We start from the raw sequence: 13,920 nt of genomic DNA, 5'->3' as shown, positions 1-13,920 counted from the left end.
CTGGAGCCAAAAGTTTTAATGTGAACGCGTAGACAGGATACAGCCTCCATTACACCGGTCGACTTCCTGTTTCTGCGCCGGCGGTTCGAGGACGTCTCGTTAATTTAATTCATTCATCTCGTTTTATTATTTTTTACTTTTCCTAGGATCTAATAACGATTAACTTCTACAAAATGATTTTTTTCACATCAATTCATCCCAGGATTCGTGTCTTTGTGAAACCCTCTTCAACGTCGAGAATGAAATATGAAGTTTTAACACTTGGGTGTCAATAAAATTGATGAAATATCCTTAAATTAGGTAAAATTTGTGTAGAAAACGATGTGGTTTAGTAATTTCGGTTCCTTCTGGTTTCCTTTGGATGAGTTTGAGACCGGAAACGGTTCCGCTGTACGCTAAAGATTTCATCCAGAGCGTGACAGCGAATAGGATCAAACACCGGAAGTCCGTTTTTTTACACGCATTGTTTTTTTTTATTCTACAAGAATAAAAAAACGAATAAGGAAGGTATTCTTGAATTGGAATGGTTTTGGTGTTGGCATCTTAGGCGTTTGATGGTATTTGCGTTCGTTTAATTCACGAATAACTAGAATCACGTAACACGACGAGTCTTGATACTCGATTCGAGTCATGCACCTTCCTCATAAGTCGCAGCAGCTACTTTGCATGCAGTACGTTTTCCGTCGGTACTGGTTCGAAAGGTGTGGGAAAATATGAGTCAAGCAGTCGAAATGTATTTTGTGGATCACAAAAACAAATTTTTGAAAAATTCCATTTATTCTTTTCTTCCTAGAAAAACAGAAAAAAATAATTTAATCAAAAAACTCATTTGTATTAAAAATTTATAATTAATAAAACTTTTTAAATTATGGTATGAATTAATTAGTAACAAAATGAATTAAAATCTTGAAACACTTTGAATAGCGGGGTAAAATAATTAGGTTATGTTATATATCAAACAATTTTTTTTTAATTTAGAGCGATAAAATTACTTCGTGGAATCCTATATCACTAAAAATAAATAGATTGAATGTGAAAAAACGTATATAATAAGTAATAAGTTGAAAATCCACGAATTGCAAAAGAAATGATTGAGGTTATGTTTCCTGTCAAACCCTTCGTTGCTTAATTAGGGCGATAAAATCATTTCGGGAAATCTTAAATCACTAAAACTAAATAACTTGAGTATTTAAATACGTACTTTGAACGTTATTGAGGTTCAATTAAACTTTTTTTCGAAGAAAATCTTAAATTTTAAAGAATAACGTGCAGAATGTCAATCGGAATCGAAACTTCAAAAATACTTTCATTAATTATCACTAGATGGAGTGAGAAATTGTTTTATTTAAAAATTAATTTTTTGATAATTTTTAAAGAATTATTAATTGTAAAAATTTGTATCTAAATAAGGTTCGTTATTAAAAAATTCATCTATAATTAATTTTTTTTTCATATAAATAATTCAAAATACAATTTAATACACGTAATTACTAATAGATGGAGTAACTATAAAATCGTTTAAATCATAACCTCACCAGGCTCAGACTGGATTAATCCCATCATATCTCCATAAAATTAAGGTAAAAGAAAATCCAAACTGTGAATGCGGAGATGAGGGATCCCAGTCTATCTAAATAAAGATTAATTTTCTTCTTTTATTTTCATTCTGTTACTATGTGTGTTCTTAAATAACTTAAAAATCCACGAATTGCAAAAGAAATGATTGAGGTTATGTTTCCTGTCAAACTCTTCGTTGCTTAATTAGGGCGATAAAATCATTTCGGGGAACCTTAAATCACTAAAACTAAATAACTTGAGTATTTAAATACGTACTTTGAACGTTATTGAGGTTCAATTAAACTTTTTTTCGAAGAAAATCTTAAATTTTAAAGAATAACGTGCAGAATGTCAATCGGAATCGAAACTTCAAAAATACTTTCATTAATTATCACTAGATGGAGTGAGAAATTGTTTTATTTAAAAATTAATTTTTTGATAATTTTTAAAGAATTATTAATTGTAAAAATTTGTATCTAAATAAGGTTCGTTATTAAAAAATTCATCTATAATTAATTTTTTTTTCATATAAATAATTCAAAATACAATTTAATACAGGTAATTACTAATAGATGGAGTAACTATAAAATCGTTTCAATCATAACCTCACCAGGCTCAGACTGGATTAATCCCATCATATCTCCATAAAATTAAGGTAAAAGAAAATCCAAACTGTGAATGCGGAGATGAGGGATCCCAGTCTATCTAAATAAAAATTAATTTTCTTCTTTTATCTTCATTCTATTACTATGCGTGTTCTTAAATAACTTAAAAATCCACGAATTGCAAAAGAAATGATTGAGGTTATGTTTCCTGTCAAACTCTTCGTTGCTTAATTAGGGCGATAAAATCATTTCGGGGAATCTTAAATCACTAAAACTAAATAACTTGAGTATTTAAATACGTACTTTGAACGTTATTGAGGTTCAATTAAACTTTTTTTCGAAGAAAATCTTAAATTTTAAAGAATAACGTGCAGAATGTCAATCGGAATCGAAACTTCAAAAATACTTTCATTAATTATCACTAGATGGAGTGAGAACTTGTTTTATTTAAAAATTAATTTTTTGATAATTTTTAAAGAATTATTAATTGTAAAAATTTGTATCTAAATAAGGTTCGTTATTAAAAAATTCATCTATAATTAATTTTTTTTTCATATAAATAATTCAAAATACAATTTAATACAGGTAATTACTAATAGATGGAGTAACTATAAAATCGTTTCAATCATAACCTCACCAGGCTCAGACTGGATTAATCCCATCATATCTCCATAAAATTAAGGTAAAAGAAAATCCAAACTGTGAATGCGGAGATGAGGGATCCCAGTCTATCTAAATAAAGATTAATTTTCTTCTTTTATCTTCATTCTACTACTATGCGTGTTCTTAAATAACTTAAAAATCCACGAATTTCAAAAGAAATGATTGAGGTTATGTTTCCTGTCAAACTCTTCGTTGCTTAATTAGGGCGATAAAATCATTTCGGAGAATCTTAAATCACTAAAACTAAATAACTTGAGTATTTAAATACGTACTTTGAACGTTATTGAGGTTCAATCAAACTTTTTTTCGAAGAAAATCCTAAATTTCAAAAAATAATATGCAGACTGTCAATCAGAATCGAAACTTCAAAAATACTTTCATTAATTATCACTAGATGGAGTGAGAAATTGTTTTATTTAAAAATTAATTTTTTGATAATTTTTAAAGAATTATTAATTGTAAAAATTTGTATCTAAATAAGGTTCGTTATTAAAAAATTCATCTATAATTAATTTTTTTTTCATATAAATAATTCAAAATACAATTTAATACAGGTAATTACTAATAGATGGAGTAACTATAAAATCGTTTCAATCATAACCTCACCAGGCTCAGACTGGATTAATCCCATCATATCTCCATAAAATTAAGGTAAAAGAAAATCCAAACTGTGAATGCGGAGATGAGGGATCCCAGTCTATCTAAATAAAAATTAATTTTCTTCTTTTATCTTCATTCTATTACTATGCGTGTTCTTAAATAACTTAAAAATCCACGAATTGCAAAAGAAATGATTGAGGTTATGTTTCCTGTCAAACTCTTCGTTGCTTAATTAGGGCGATAAAATCATTTCGGGGAATCTTAAATCACTAAAACTAAATAACTTGAGTATTTAAATACGTACTTTGAACGTTATTGAGGTTCAATTAAACTTTTTTTCGAAGAAAATCTTAAATTTTAAAGAATAACGTGCAGAATGTCAATCGGAATCGAAACTTCAAAAATACTTTCATTAATTATCACTAGATGGAGTGAGAACTTGTTTTATTTAAAAATTAATTTTTTGATAATTTTTAAAGAATTATTAATTGTAAAAATTTGTATCTAAATAAGGTTCGTTATTAAAAAATTCATCTATAATTAATTTTTTTTTCATATAAATAATTCAAAATACAATTTAATACAGGTAATTACTAATAGATGGAGTAACTATAAAATCGTTTCAATCATAACCTCACCAGGCTCAGACTGGATTAATCCCATCATATCTCCATAAAATTAAGGTAAAAGAAAATCCAAACTGTGAATGCGGAGATGAGGGATCCCAGTCTATCTAAATAAAGATTAATTTTCTTCTTTTATCTTCATTCTACTACTATGCGTGTTCTTAAATAACTTAAAAATCCACGAATTTCAAAAGAAATGATTGAGGTTATGTTTCCTGTCAAACTCTTCGTTGCTTAATTAGGGCGATAAAATCATTTCGGGGAATCTTAAATCACTAAAACTAAATAACTTGAGTATTTAAATACGTACTTTGAACGTTATTGAGGTTCAATTAAACTTTTTTTCGAAGAAAATCCTAAATTTCAAAAAATAATATGCAGACTGTCAATCAGAATCGAAACTTCAAAAATACTTTCATTAATTATCACTAGATGGAGTGAGAAATTGTTTTATTTAAAAACTAATTTTTTGATAGTTTTTAAAGAATTATTAATTGTAAAAATTTGTATCTAAATAAGGTTCGTTATTAAAAAATTCTTCTATAATTAATTTTTTTTTCATATAAATAATTCAAAATACAATTTAATACAGGTAATTACTAATAGATGGAGTAACTATAAAATCGTTTAAATCATAACCTCACCAGGCTCAGACTGGATTAATCCCATCATATCTCCATAAAATTAAGGTAAAAGAAAATCCAAACTGTGAATGCGGAGATGAGGGATCCCAGTCTATCTAAATAAAGATTAATTTTCTTCTTTTATCTTCATTCTATTACTATGCGTGTTCTTAAATAACTTAAAAATCCACGAATTGCAAAAGAAATGATTGAGGTTATGTTTCCTGTCAAACTCTTCGTTGCTTAATTAGGGCGATAAAATCATTTCGGGAAATCTTAAATCACTAAAACTAAATAACTTGAGTATTTAAATACGTACTTTGAACGTTATTGAGGTTCAATTAAACTTTTTTTCGAAGAAAATCTTAAATTTTAAAGAATAACGTGCAGATTGTCAATCGGAATCGAAACTTCAAAAATACTTACATTAATTATCACTAGATGGAGTGAGAAATTGTTTTATTTAAAAACTAATTTTTTGATAGTTTTTAAAGAATTATTAATTGTAAAAATTTGTATCTAAATAAGGTTCGTTATTAAAAAATTCTTCTATAATTAATTTTTTTTTCATATAAATAATTCAAAATACAATTTAATACAGGTAATTACTAATAGATGGAGTAACTATAAAATCGTTTAAATCATAACCTCACCAGGCTCAGACTGGATTAATCCCATCATATCTCCATAAAATTAAGGTAAAAGAAAATCCAAACTGTGAATGCGGAGATGAGGGATCCCAGTCTATCTAAATAAAGATTAATTTTCTTCTTTTATCTTCATTCTATTACTATGCGTGTTCTTAAATAACTTAAAAATCCACGAATTTCAAAAGAAATGATTGAGGTTGTGTTTCCTGTCAAACTCTTCGTTGCTTAATTAGGATGATAAAATCATTTCGGGAAATCTTAAATCACTAAAACTAAATAACTTGAGTATTTAAATACGTACTTTGAACGTTATTGAGGTTCAATTAAACTTTTTTTCGAAGAAAATCTTAAATTTTAAAGAATAACGTGCAGAATGTCAATCGGAATCGAAACTTCAAAAATACTTTCATTAATTATCACTAGATGGAGTGAGAACTTGTTTTATTTAAAAATTAATTTTTTGATAATTTTTAAAGAATTATTAATTGTAAAAATTTGTATCTAAATAAGGTTCGTTATTAAAAAATTCATCTATAATTAATTTTTTTTTCATATAAATAATTCAAAATACAATTTAATACAGGTAATTACTAATAGATGGAGTAACTATAAAATCGTTTAAATCATAACCTCACCAGGCTCAGACTGGATTAATCCCATCATATCTCCATAAAATTAAGGTAAGAGAAAATCCAAACTGTGAATGCGGAGATGAGGGATCCCAGTCTATCTAAATAAAGATTAATTTTCTTCTTTTATCTTCATTCTACTACTATGCGTGTTCTTAAATAACTTAAAAATCCACGAATTGCGAAAGAAATGATTGAGGTTATGTTTCCTGTCAAACTCTTCGTTGCTTAATTAGGGCGTAAAATCATTTCGGGGAATCTTAAATCACTAAAACTAAATAACTTGAGTATTTAAATACGTACTTTGAACGTTATTGAGGTTCAATTAAACTTTTTTTCGAAGAAAATCTTAAATTTTAAAGAATAACGTGCAGAATGTCAATCGGAATCGAAACTTCAAAAATACTTTCATTAATTATCACTAGATGGAGTGAGAACTTGTTTTATTTAAAAATTAATTTTTTGATAATTTTTAAAGAATTATTAATTGTAAAAATTTGTATCTAAATAAGGTTCGTTATTAAAAAATTCCTCTCTAATTAATTTTTTTTTCATATAAATAATTCAAAATACAATTTAATACAGGTAATTACTAATAGATGGAGTAACTATAAAATCGTTTAAATCATAACCTCACCAGGCTCAGACTGGATTAATCCCAAGGTCTATAGAACATAAGGTTACCCAATACCGATTCTCCTCCTCTGAGAGGCAAGGTGGGTCAGTGACGTAGCTGGTTCTATGAACAACACAACACGATGCGAGGTTTAAATATTTTATATAGACTGTACCACAGTATAGGCACGTGTATAGGCTATCTTTTATTCTGACTGTATCGAACCAGTGACGTCAATTTGCGGGGTAATAATCGATACTACAGAGGCATAGGGAATGAGGTAACCTTATGTTCTATAAACCTTGGATTAATCCCATCATATCTCCATAAAATTAAAGTAAAAGAAAATCCAAACTGTGAATGCGGAGATGAGGGATCCCAGTCTATCTAAATAAAAATTAATTTTCTTCTTTTATCTTCATTCTATTACTATGCGTGTTCTTAAATAACTTAAAAATCCACGAATTTCAAAAGAAATGATTGAGGTTATGTTTCCTGTCAAACTCTTCGTTGCTTAATTAGGGCGATAAAATCATTTCGGGGAATCTTAAATCACTAAAACTAAATAACTTGAGTATTTAAATACGTACTTTGAACGTTATTGAGGTTCAATTAAACTTTTTTTCGAAGAAAATCTTAAATTTTAAAGAATAACGTGCAGAATGTCAATCGGAATCGAAACTTCAAAAATACTTTCATTAATTATCACTAGATGGAGTGAGAAATTGTTTTATTTTTATTTTATTTAAAAATAAATTATGTGATAGTTTTTAAAGAATTATTAATTGTAAAAATTTGTATCTAAATTAAAAAATTCGTCTATAATTAATTTTTTTTTCATATAAATAATTCAAAATATAATTTAATACATGTAATTACTGATAGATGGAGTAACTATAAAATCTTTTTTATGAAGTTTATCATAAATTGGATGGTAGATTCTTGTTTAGAACTCAATTTCGCGTCGGAATTAACAATAAATCAGAACAACTTACACCGATTGTGCATTAAATTGCAAACAATCCCCATTTTGTCCAAGTTACACGTTTGGGATATCAAAACAAACAGCAAATTCGTGTAGGGAAGGTAATTTTCCTTACGAATCGTCTCAATGGATATATTTCAATTTTAATTCATTTAAAATTAATTTATAAAGTTATTAATATTTTATTTGTGTGTTTAAGGATTGTCACGGTGTTCCAAAATCCCAAGGAAGCGCCCCAGTAAAAGACGAACACGACAATTACACTTTAATGAAAGGCATCGAAAACGGCACCCACACAATTCTCGAGTTTCGCCGAGCTTTGGATACTTGCGATCCAGACGATTATGCATTAAGTTCCGATACGGTTCGTGCAATTTGGGCTTTACACGATAAAGATCCGCACGCCGATTTCGAAATGATTTATCACGGCGAGAAGCGAGGTTCGCAAAGTTTACATTTATTCGGGCCACCTCCGATCGTACAGAACGAAAATCCCGATTTTTTACGGACTTGGGATGTGACGTTGAAGGATTTTACGATTAACGATAGTATGGATACGGTGTATTGGTGCAAGATATTTAAGGCGCCCACTTTGCAATTGAAGCATCACATCATCGGATATGAGCCGGTTATTGGGACGAATCATACCGGGTTTGTTCATCATATGCTTTTGCACGAATGCGAGGTCGATTTGAATCAATTACAAAAACGCATGGAGTGGGATAGTTTTTCGAAAGAAAAGGGGAGGAGGTGTTATACTCCGGAAATGCCATTGGAGTGGGAAAAATGTACTACGCCTATTGTTGCTTGGGCTATTGGGTCTAAAGGTGATTTTTTTAATTAAACTAAAACTAGAACTAAAATTAACACTATCAAAGATTTCTAAAACTTTTCCTTCTAATTCTACATACAAGACTTCTTAGATTTTTAATTTATCAAAAATAAGTGTGAAATTCGAAAAGATCACCCTCAAATTATTCGAAATGATACCCAACAACACAGATTTTCAAAAAAAAACCATAATGGTAGCCATCTTGATTTTTTTTGTAAATAATTATAACTTTTAGTATTAAATTTGGATAGAGGAGGTCAAATTCATTCGAATTGATACCCAAGAATGTTAATTTTGGTGAAAAAATGAAAAAGTTACGTTGAAATGTCAACAATGACAGGCGGCCATTTTGTTTTTTGTCTCTCTTTATCATTTATTGAAAAACCAAAATAACTATCGAAGTAATTAAGATAACTTAGTCGTGTTTGGAATTAAATTAACGCATTTTTGATCGAATTAGTGAGGTTAGAATTAAAAAAGTTGCATTGCGACCATCTTAGATTTTTAATTTATTAAAAATAAGTGTGAAATTCGAAAAGATCACCCTCAAATTATTCGAAATGATACTCAATAAAGCACATTTTCAAAAAAAAAACCTATTGGTAGCCATCTTGATTTTTTTTGTAAATAATTATAACTTTTAGTATTAAATTTGGATAGAGGATGTCAAATTTATTCGAATTGATACCCAAGAATGTTAATTTTGGTGAAAAAATGAAAAAGTTACTTTGAAATGTCAACAATGACAGGCGGCCATTTTGTTTTCTATCTCTCTCTATTATTTATAAAAAAACTAAAATAAATAGCGAAGTAATTAAGATAACTTAGCCGTGTTTTGAATTAAATTAAAGCATTTTTGATTTTTGATCGAATTAGTGAGGTTAGAATTAAAAAATGTTGTATTGCGACCATCTTAGATTTTTAATTTATTAAAAATAAGTGTGAAATTCGAAAAGATCACCCTCAAATTATTCGAAATAATACCCAACACCACACATTTTCAAAAAAAAAAACCATATTGGTAGCCATCTTGATTTTTTTTGTAAAAAATTATAACTTTTAGCACTAAATTTGGATAGAGGAGGTCAAATTTATTCGAATTGATACCCAAGAATGTTAATTTTGGTGAAAAAATGAAAAAGTTACGTTGAAATGTCAACAATGACAGGCGGCCATTTTGTTTTCTATCTCTCTTTATTATTTATACAAAAACTAATATAACTAGAGAAGTAATTAAGATAACTTAGCCGTGTTTTGAATTAAATTAAAGAATTTTTGATTTTTGATCGAATTAGTGAGGTTAGAATTGAAAAATGTTGCATTGCGACCATCTTAGATTTTTAATTTATTAAAAATAAGTGTGAAATTCGAAAAGATCACCCTCAAATTATTCGAAATGATACCCAACAACACACATTTTCAAAAAAAAAAACCATATTGGTAGCCATCTTGATTTTTTTTGTAACTAATTATAAGTTTTAGTACTAAATTTGGATAGAGGAGGTCAAATTTATTCGAATTGATACCCAAGAATGTTAATTTTGGTGAAAAAATGAAAAAGTTACTTTGATATGTCACAATGACAGGCGGCCATTTTGTTTTCTATCTCTCTTTATTATTTATACAAAAACTAATATAACTAGAGAAGTCATTAAGATAACTTAGTCGTGTTTGGAGTTAAATTAAAGAATTTTTGATTTTTGATCCAATTAGTGAGGTTAGAATTAAAAAATGTTGCATTGCGACTATCTTAGATTTTTAATTTATTAAAAATAAGTGTGAAATTCGAAAAGATCACCCTCAAATTACTCGAAATGATACCCAATAACACACATTTTCAAAAAAAATCATATTGGTAGCCATCTTGATTTTTTTTGTAAATAATTATAACTTTTAGTACTAAATTTGGATAGAAGAGGTCAAATTTATTCGAATTGATACCCAAGAATGTTAATTTTGGTGAAAAAATGAAAAAGTTACTTTGAAATGTCAACAATGACAGGCGGCCATTTTGTTTTCTATCTCTCTTTATTATTTATAGAAAAATTAAAATAATTAGAGAATTAATTAAGATAACTTAGTCGTGTTTGGACTTAAATTAAAGCATTTTTGATCCAATTAGCGAGGTTAGAATTAAAAATGTTGCATTGCAACCATCTTAGATTTTTATTTAATTAAAAATTAGTTTGAAATTCGAAAAGATCACCCTCAAATTATTCGAAATGATATCCAACAACACACATTTTCAAAAAAAAAACCTATTGGTAGCCATCTTGATTTTTTTTGTAAATAATTATAACTTTTAGTATTAAATTTGGATCGAGGATGTCAAATTTATTCGAATTGATACCCAAGAATGTTAATTTTGGTGAAAAAATGAAAAAGTTACTTTGATATGTCACAATGACAGGCGGCCATTTTGTTTTCTATCTCTCTTTATTATTTATACAAAAACTAATATAACTAGAGAAGTCATTAAGATAACTTAGTCGTGTTTGGAGTTAAATTAAAGAATTTTTGATTTTTGATCCAAGTAGTGAGGTTAGAATTAAAAAATGTTGCATTGCGACTATCTTAGATTTTTAATTTATTAAAAATAAGTGTGAAATTTGAAAAGATCACCCTCAAATTACTCGAAATGATACCCAATAACACACATTTTCAAAAAAAAATCATATTGGTAGCCATCTTGATTTTTTTTGTAAATAATTATAACTTTTAGTACTAAATTTGGATAGAAGAGGTCAAATTTATTCGAATTGATACCCAAGAATGTTAATTTTGGTGAAAAAATGAAAAAGTTACTTTGAAATGTCAACAATGACAGGCGGCCATTTTGTTTTCTATCTCTCTTTATTATTTATAGAAAAATTAAAATAATTAGAGAATTAATTAAGATAACTTAGTCGTGTTTGGACTTAAATTAAAGCATTTTTGATCCAATTAGCGAGGTTAGAATTAAAAATGTTGCATTGCAACCATCTTAGATTTTTATTTAATTAAAAATTAGTTTGAAATTCGAAAAGATCACCCTCAAATTATTCGAAATGATATCCAACAACACACATTTTCAAAAAAAAAACCTATTGGTAGCCATCTTGATTTTTTTTGTAAATAATTATAACTTTTAGTATTAAATTTGGATCGAGGATGTCAAATTTATTCGAATTGATACCCAAGAATGTTAATTTTGGTGAAAAAATGAAAAAGTTACTTTGAAATGTCAACAATGACAGGCGGCCATTTTGTTTTCTACCTCTCTTTATCATTTATAGAAAAACTAAAATAACTAGAGAAGTAATTAAGATAACATAGCCGTGTTTGGTATTAAATTAAAGCATTTTTGATTTTTGATCCAATTAGTGAGGTTAGAATAAAAAAATGTTGGATCGTGACCATCTTAGATTTTTAATTTATTAAAAATAAGTGTGAAATTCGAAAAGATCACCCTCAAATTACTCGAAATGATACCCAATAAAGCACATTTTCAAAAAAAAAACCATATTGGTAGCCATCTTGATTTTTTTTGTAAAAAATTATAACTTTTAGTACTAAATTTGGATAGAGGAGGTCAAATTTATTCGAATTGATACCCAAGAAAGTTAATTTTGGTGGAAAAATAAGAAAGTTACGCTGAAATGTCAACAATGACAGGCGGCCATTTTGTTTTCTATCTCTCTTTATTATTTATAGAAAAACTAAAATAACTAGCGAATTAATTGAGATAACTTAGTCGTGTTTGGACTTAAATTAAAGCATTTTTGATTTTTGATCCAATTAGCGAGGTTGGAACTATTTAATATTAATTATTAATTTTGTTGGTTTAGGTGAAAACTTCCCACCTCACGTTGGGCTCCCTTTGGACAACGCGAAAACGAAATATTACATGTTAGAAGTTCATTTCGATAATCCCCGAATGCGTCGTGCGCAAGATACCTCTGGAATCGCTCTTAAATACACCGGGAAGCTGCGTAATCACGATGGTGGTGTCATGGCAACAGGGATTTCAATCTCGGAATTTCACATTGTCCCCCCACGACAAAAAGAATATAAATCTGTCGGATTCTGCACGGCAGATTGTACGAAAGAGGTACTCTTCTTTACTCTATTCTATTTAAATAGATTACGTCATTGCTGAGAGGGTTTGAAATCCCTTTGAAGCGTTACTCGGAGCTCCCTTTTTAGTCTTTTATAATTATAGGTTTTTCCGCGGGATGGCGTCAACGTCGTTTCGGTGTTGTTACATTCGCATTTAGCCGGGAGGAAGTTGAAATTGCGACATTTGAGGGGTGGGAAGGAGTTGATCCCTTTGGCTGAGGTAAATTTTTTTTAAATTTAATGTTTTGATTTAAAATGAACTTTTTAGGATGATCACTACGATTTTAATTACCAACAATCTCGCCAATTATCGCACGAAATCAAGATTTTACCGGGTGATTCATTAATAACGGAGTGTAGTTACAAAACGAGTGATAGGAAATCGCCTACTTTCGGGGGGTATTCCACGCAAGAAGAGATGTGCTTAGCCTTTATTTTGTATTACCCCAAAACGGAGTTAGCGGGGTGTTTCTCAATGCCTCCGATTAAATATTTTTTTGAAACTTTGGGGGTTAAGGAATTCTATAACACTTCATGGAACGAGTTGCAAGAAGAAATTCTTCACGCAGAAACGTAATTTAAATACAAAAATTAAGATGTTATTGAAGAAATAATTAATAATTTCGTTTTTAGTGTTGAAACTAGCTCGGTTTCGCCTAAAAAAGATCGCCCTTTATTCACATATCAACCGGGGGATGAATATTCCGCGGAAGCCCATCAAAGAGCTGTCGAAGCAATTTTGAAAGCGGATCCTTACTTAATAGAAACAGACCCAGAGCAGCAACAATCTCCTTTCGGGAGATTGATTATAAAGGAACCGTTCGAGTTTCAAAACAAGAGCTTTCTAGCTCATTTGCAGGATATACCGTACGAGGAAGCTTTGATAACGAAAAAAATTGAGGAGTACTTCCACAAAGGGCTACACTTGACGTTTTGTAGGAAAAGGGATGGATCTTTAGCGATTGTAAGTTGATTAAAATTTAATTAAATCAAAAAAACAAATTCTTTTTTTGTTGTAGAAAGAAAATGTAGAAAGATTCCCGAATTTTACCGAATACAATTTGAGTAAACAATCTCAATGTAGTTATAGATCGCGAGTTTCGAGGAATAATAAAAATTCGGCGGTGGGAATTTGCGTTCGTGATGATATGTTTTTGAATTTAACTCGGGTTTTTCTCGCTTCTTTTGTGTTTTGGATAAATACGACTTTTTAAAAACTGTATCGAATCGAAGAAAAAGAAGTTTGCTTGTAAATAGTCCATTTCTTACCAAAAAATATCTTAAAAAAATAAAAACGAGTACTTATACAAAAAAATGATGCGAAAATTTAGTTTTAAGATATTTTAGGTTAAATTTACGTTTAAAAAATGCTGTGAAATAGATTTATAATTAATTTATTCTTCAATACACCAATTTAAAATTGGAAAAAATGTGTT

General features: G+C 28.8%; 1 protein-coding gene and 1 long non-coding RNA gene across 4 annotated transcripts in view; one reads left to right on the top strand and one right to left on the bottom strand.

The window, feature by feature from the left end:
• The window catches only part of LOC139429853 (uncharacterized), a 45,765-nt gene that overhangs the window by 1,384 nt on the left and 30,461 nt on the right, over positions 1-13,920 (bottom strand). For 2 of the 3 annotated variants that reach the window (XR_011640428.1, XR_011640430.1), the window contains exon 2: positions 1-789. This is a non-coding gene — a long non-coding RNA (uncharacterized lncRNA). Of the gene's footprint in view, positions 790-1,201; positions 1,348-13,920 lie in introns of those variants that run through there. The other variant, XR_011640429.1, reaches the window with a different exon arrangement.
• Positions 1-13,920, top strand: part of LOC111422284 (MOXD1 homolog 1) — a 25,054-nt gene extending 11,134 nt beyond the window's left edge. The window contains exons 3-8 of the mRNA XM_023055491.2: positions 7,754-8,381; positions 12,214-12,476; positions 12,588-12,704; positions 12,753-13,057; positions 13,118-13,448; positions 13,504-13,920. Coding sequence (XP_022911259.2) covers positions 7,754-8,381; positions 12,214-12,476; positions 12,588-12,704; positions 12,753-13,057; positions 13,118-13,448; positions 13,504-13,698 — 1,839 coding nt within the window. The 3' untranslated portion in view covers positions 13,699-13,920. The remainder of the gene's footprint in view (positions 1-7,753; positions 8,382-12,213; positions 12,477-12,587; positions 12,705-12,752; positions 13,058-13,117; positions 13,449-13,503) is intronic.

This window comes from Onthophagus taurus, chromosome 5, assembly GCF_036711975.1.
Source record: "Onthophagus taurus isolate NC chromosome 5, IU_Otau_3.0, whole genome shotgun sequence".
NCBI classification, from domain to species: Eukaryota; Metazoa; Arthropoda; class Insecta; order Coleoptera; family Scarabaeidae; genus Onthophagus; species Onthophagus taurus.
The sequence above is the reverse complement of the archived record's forward strand: the minus strand, read 5'-3'. Positions and strand labels throughout refer to the sequence as shown.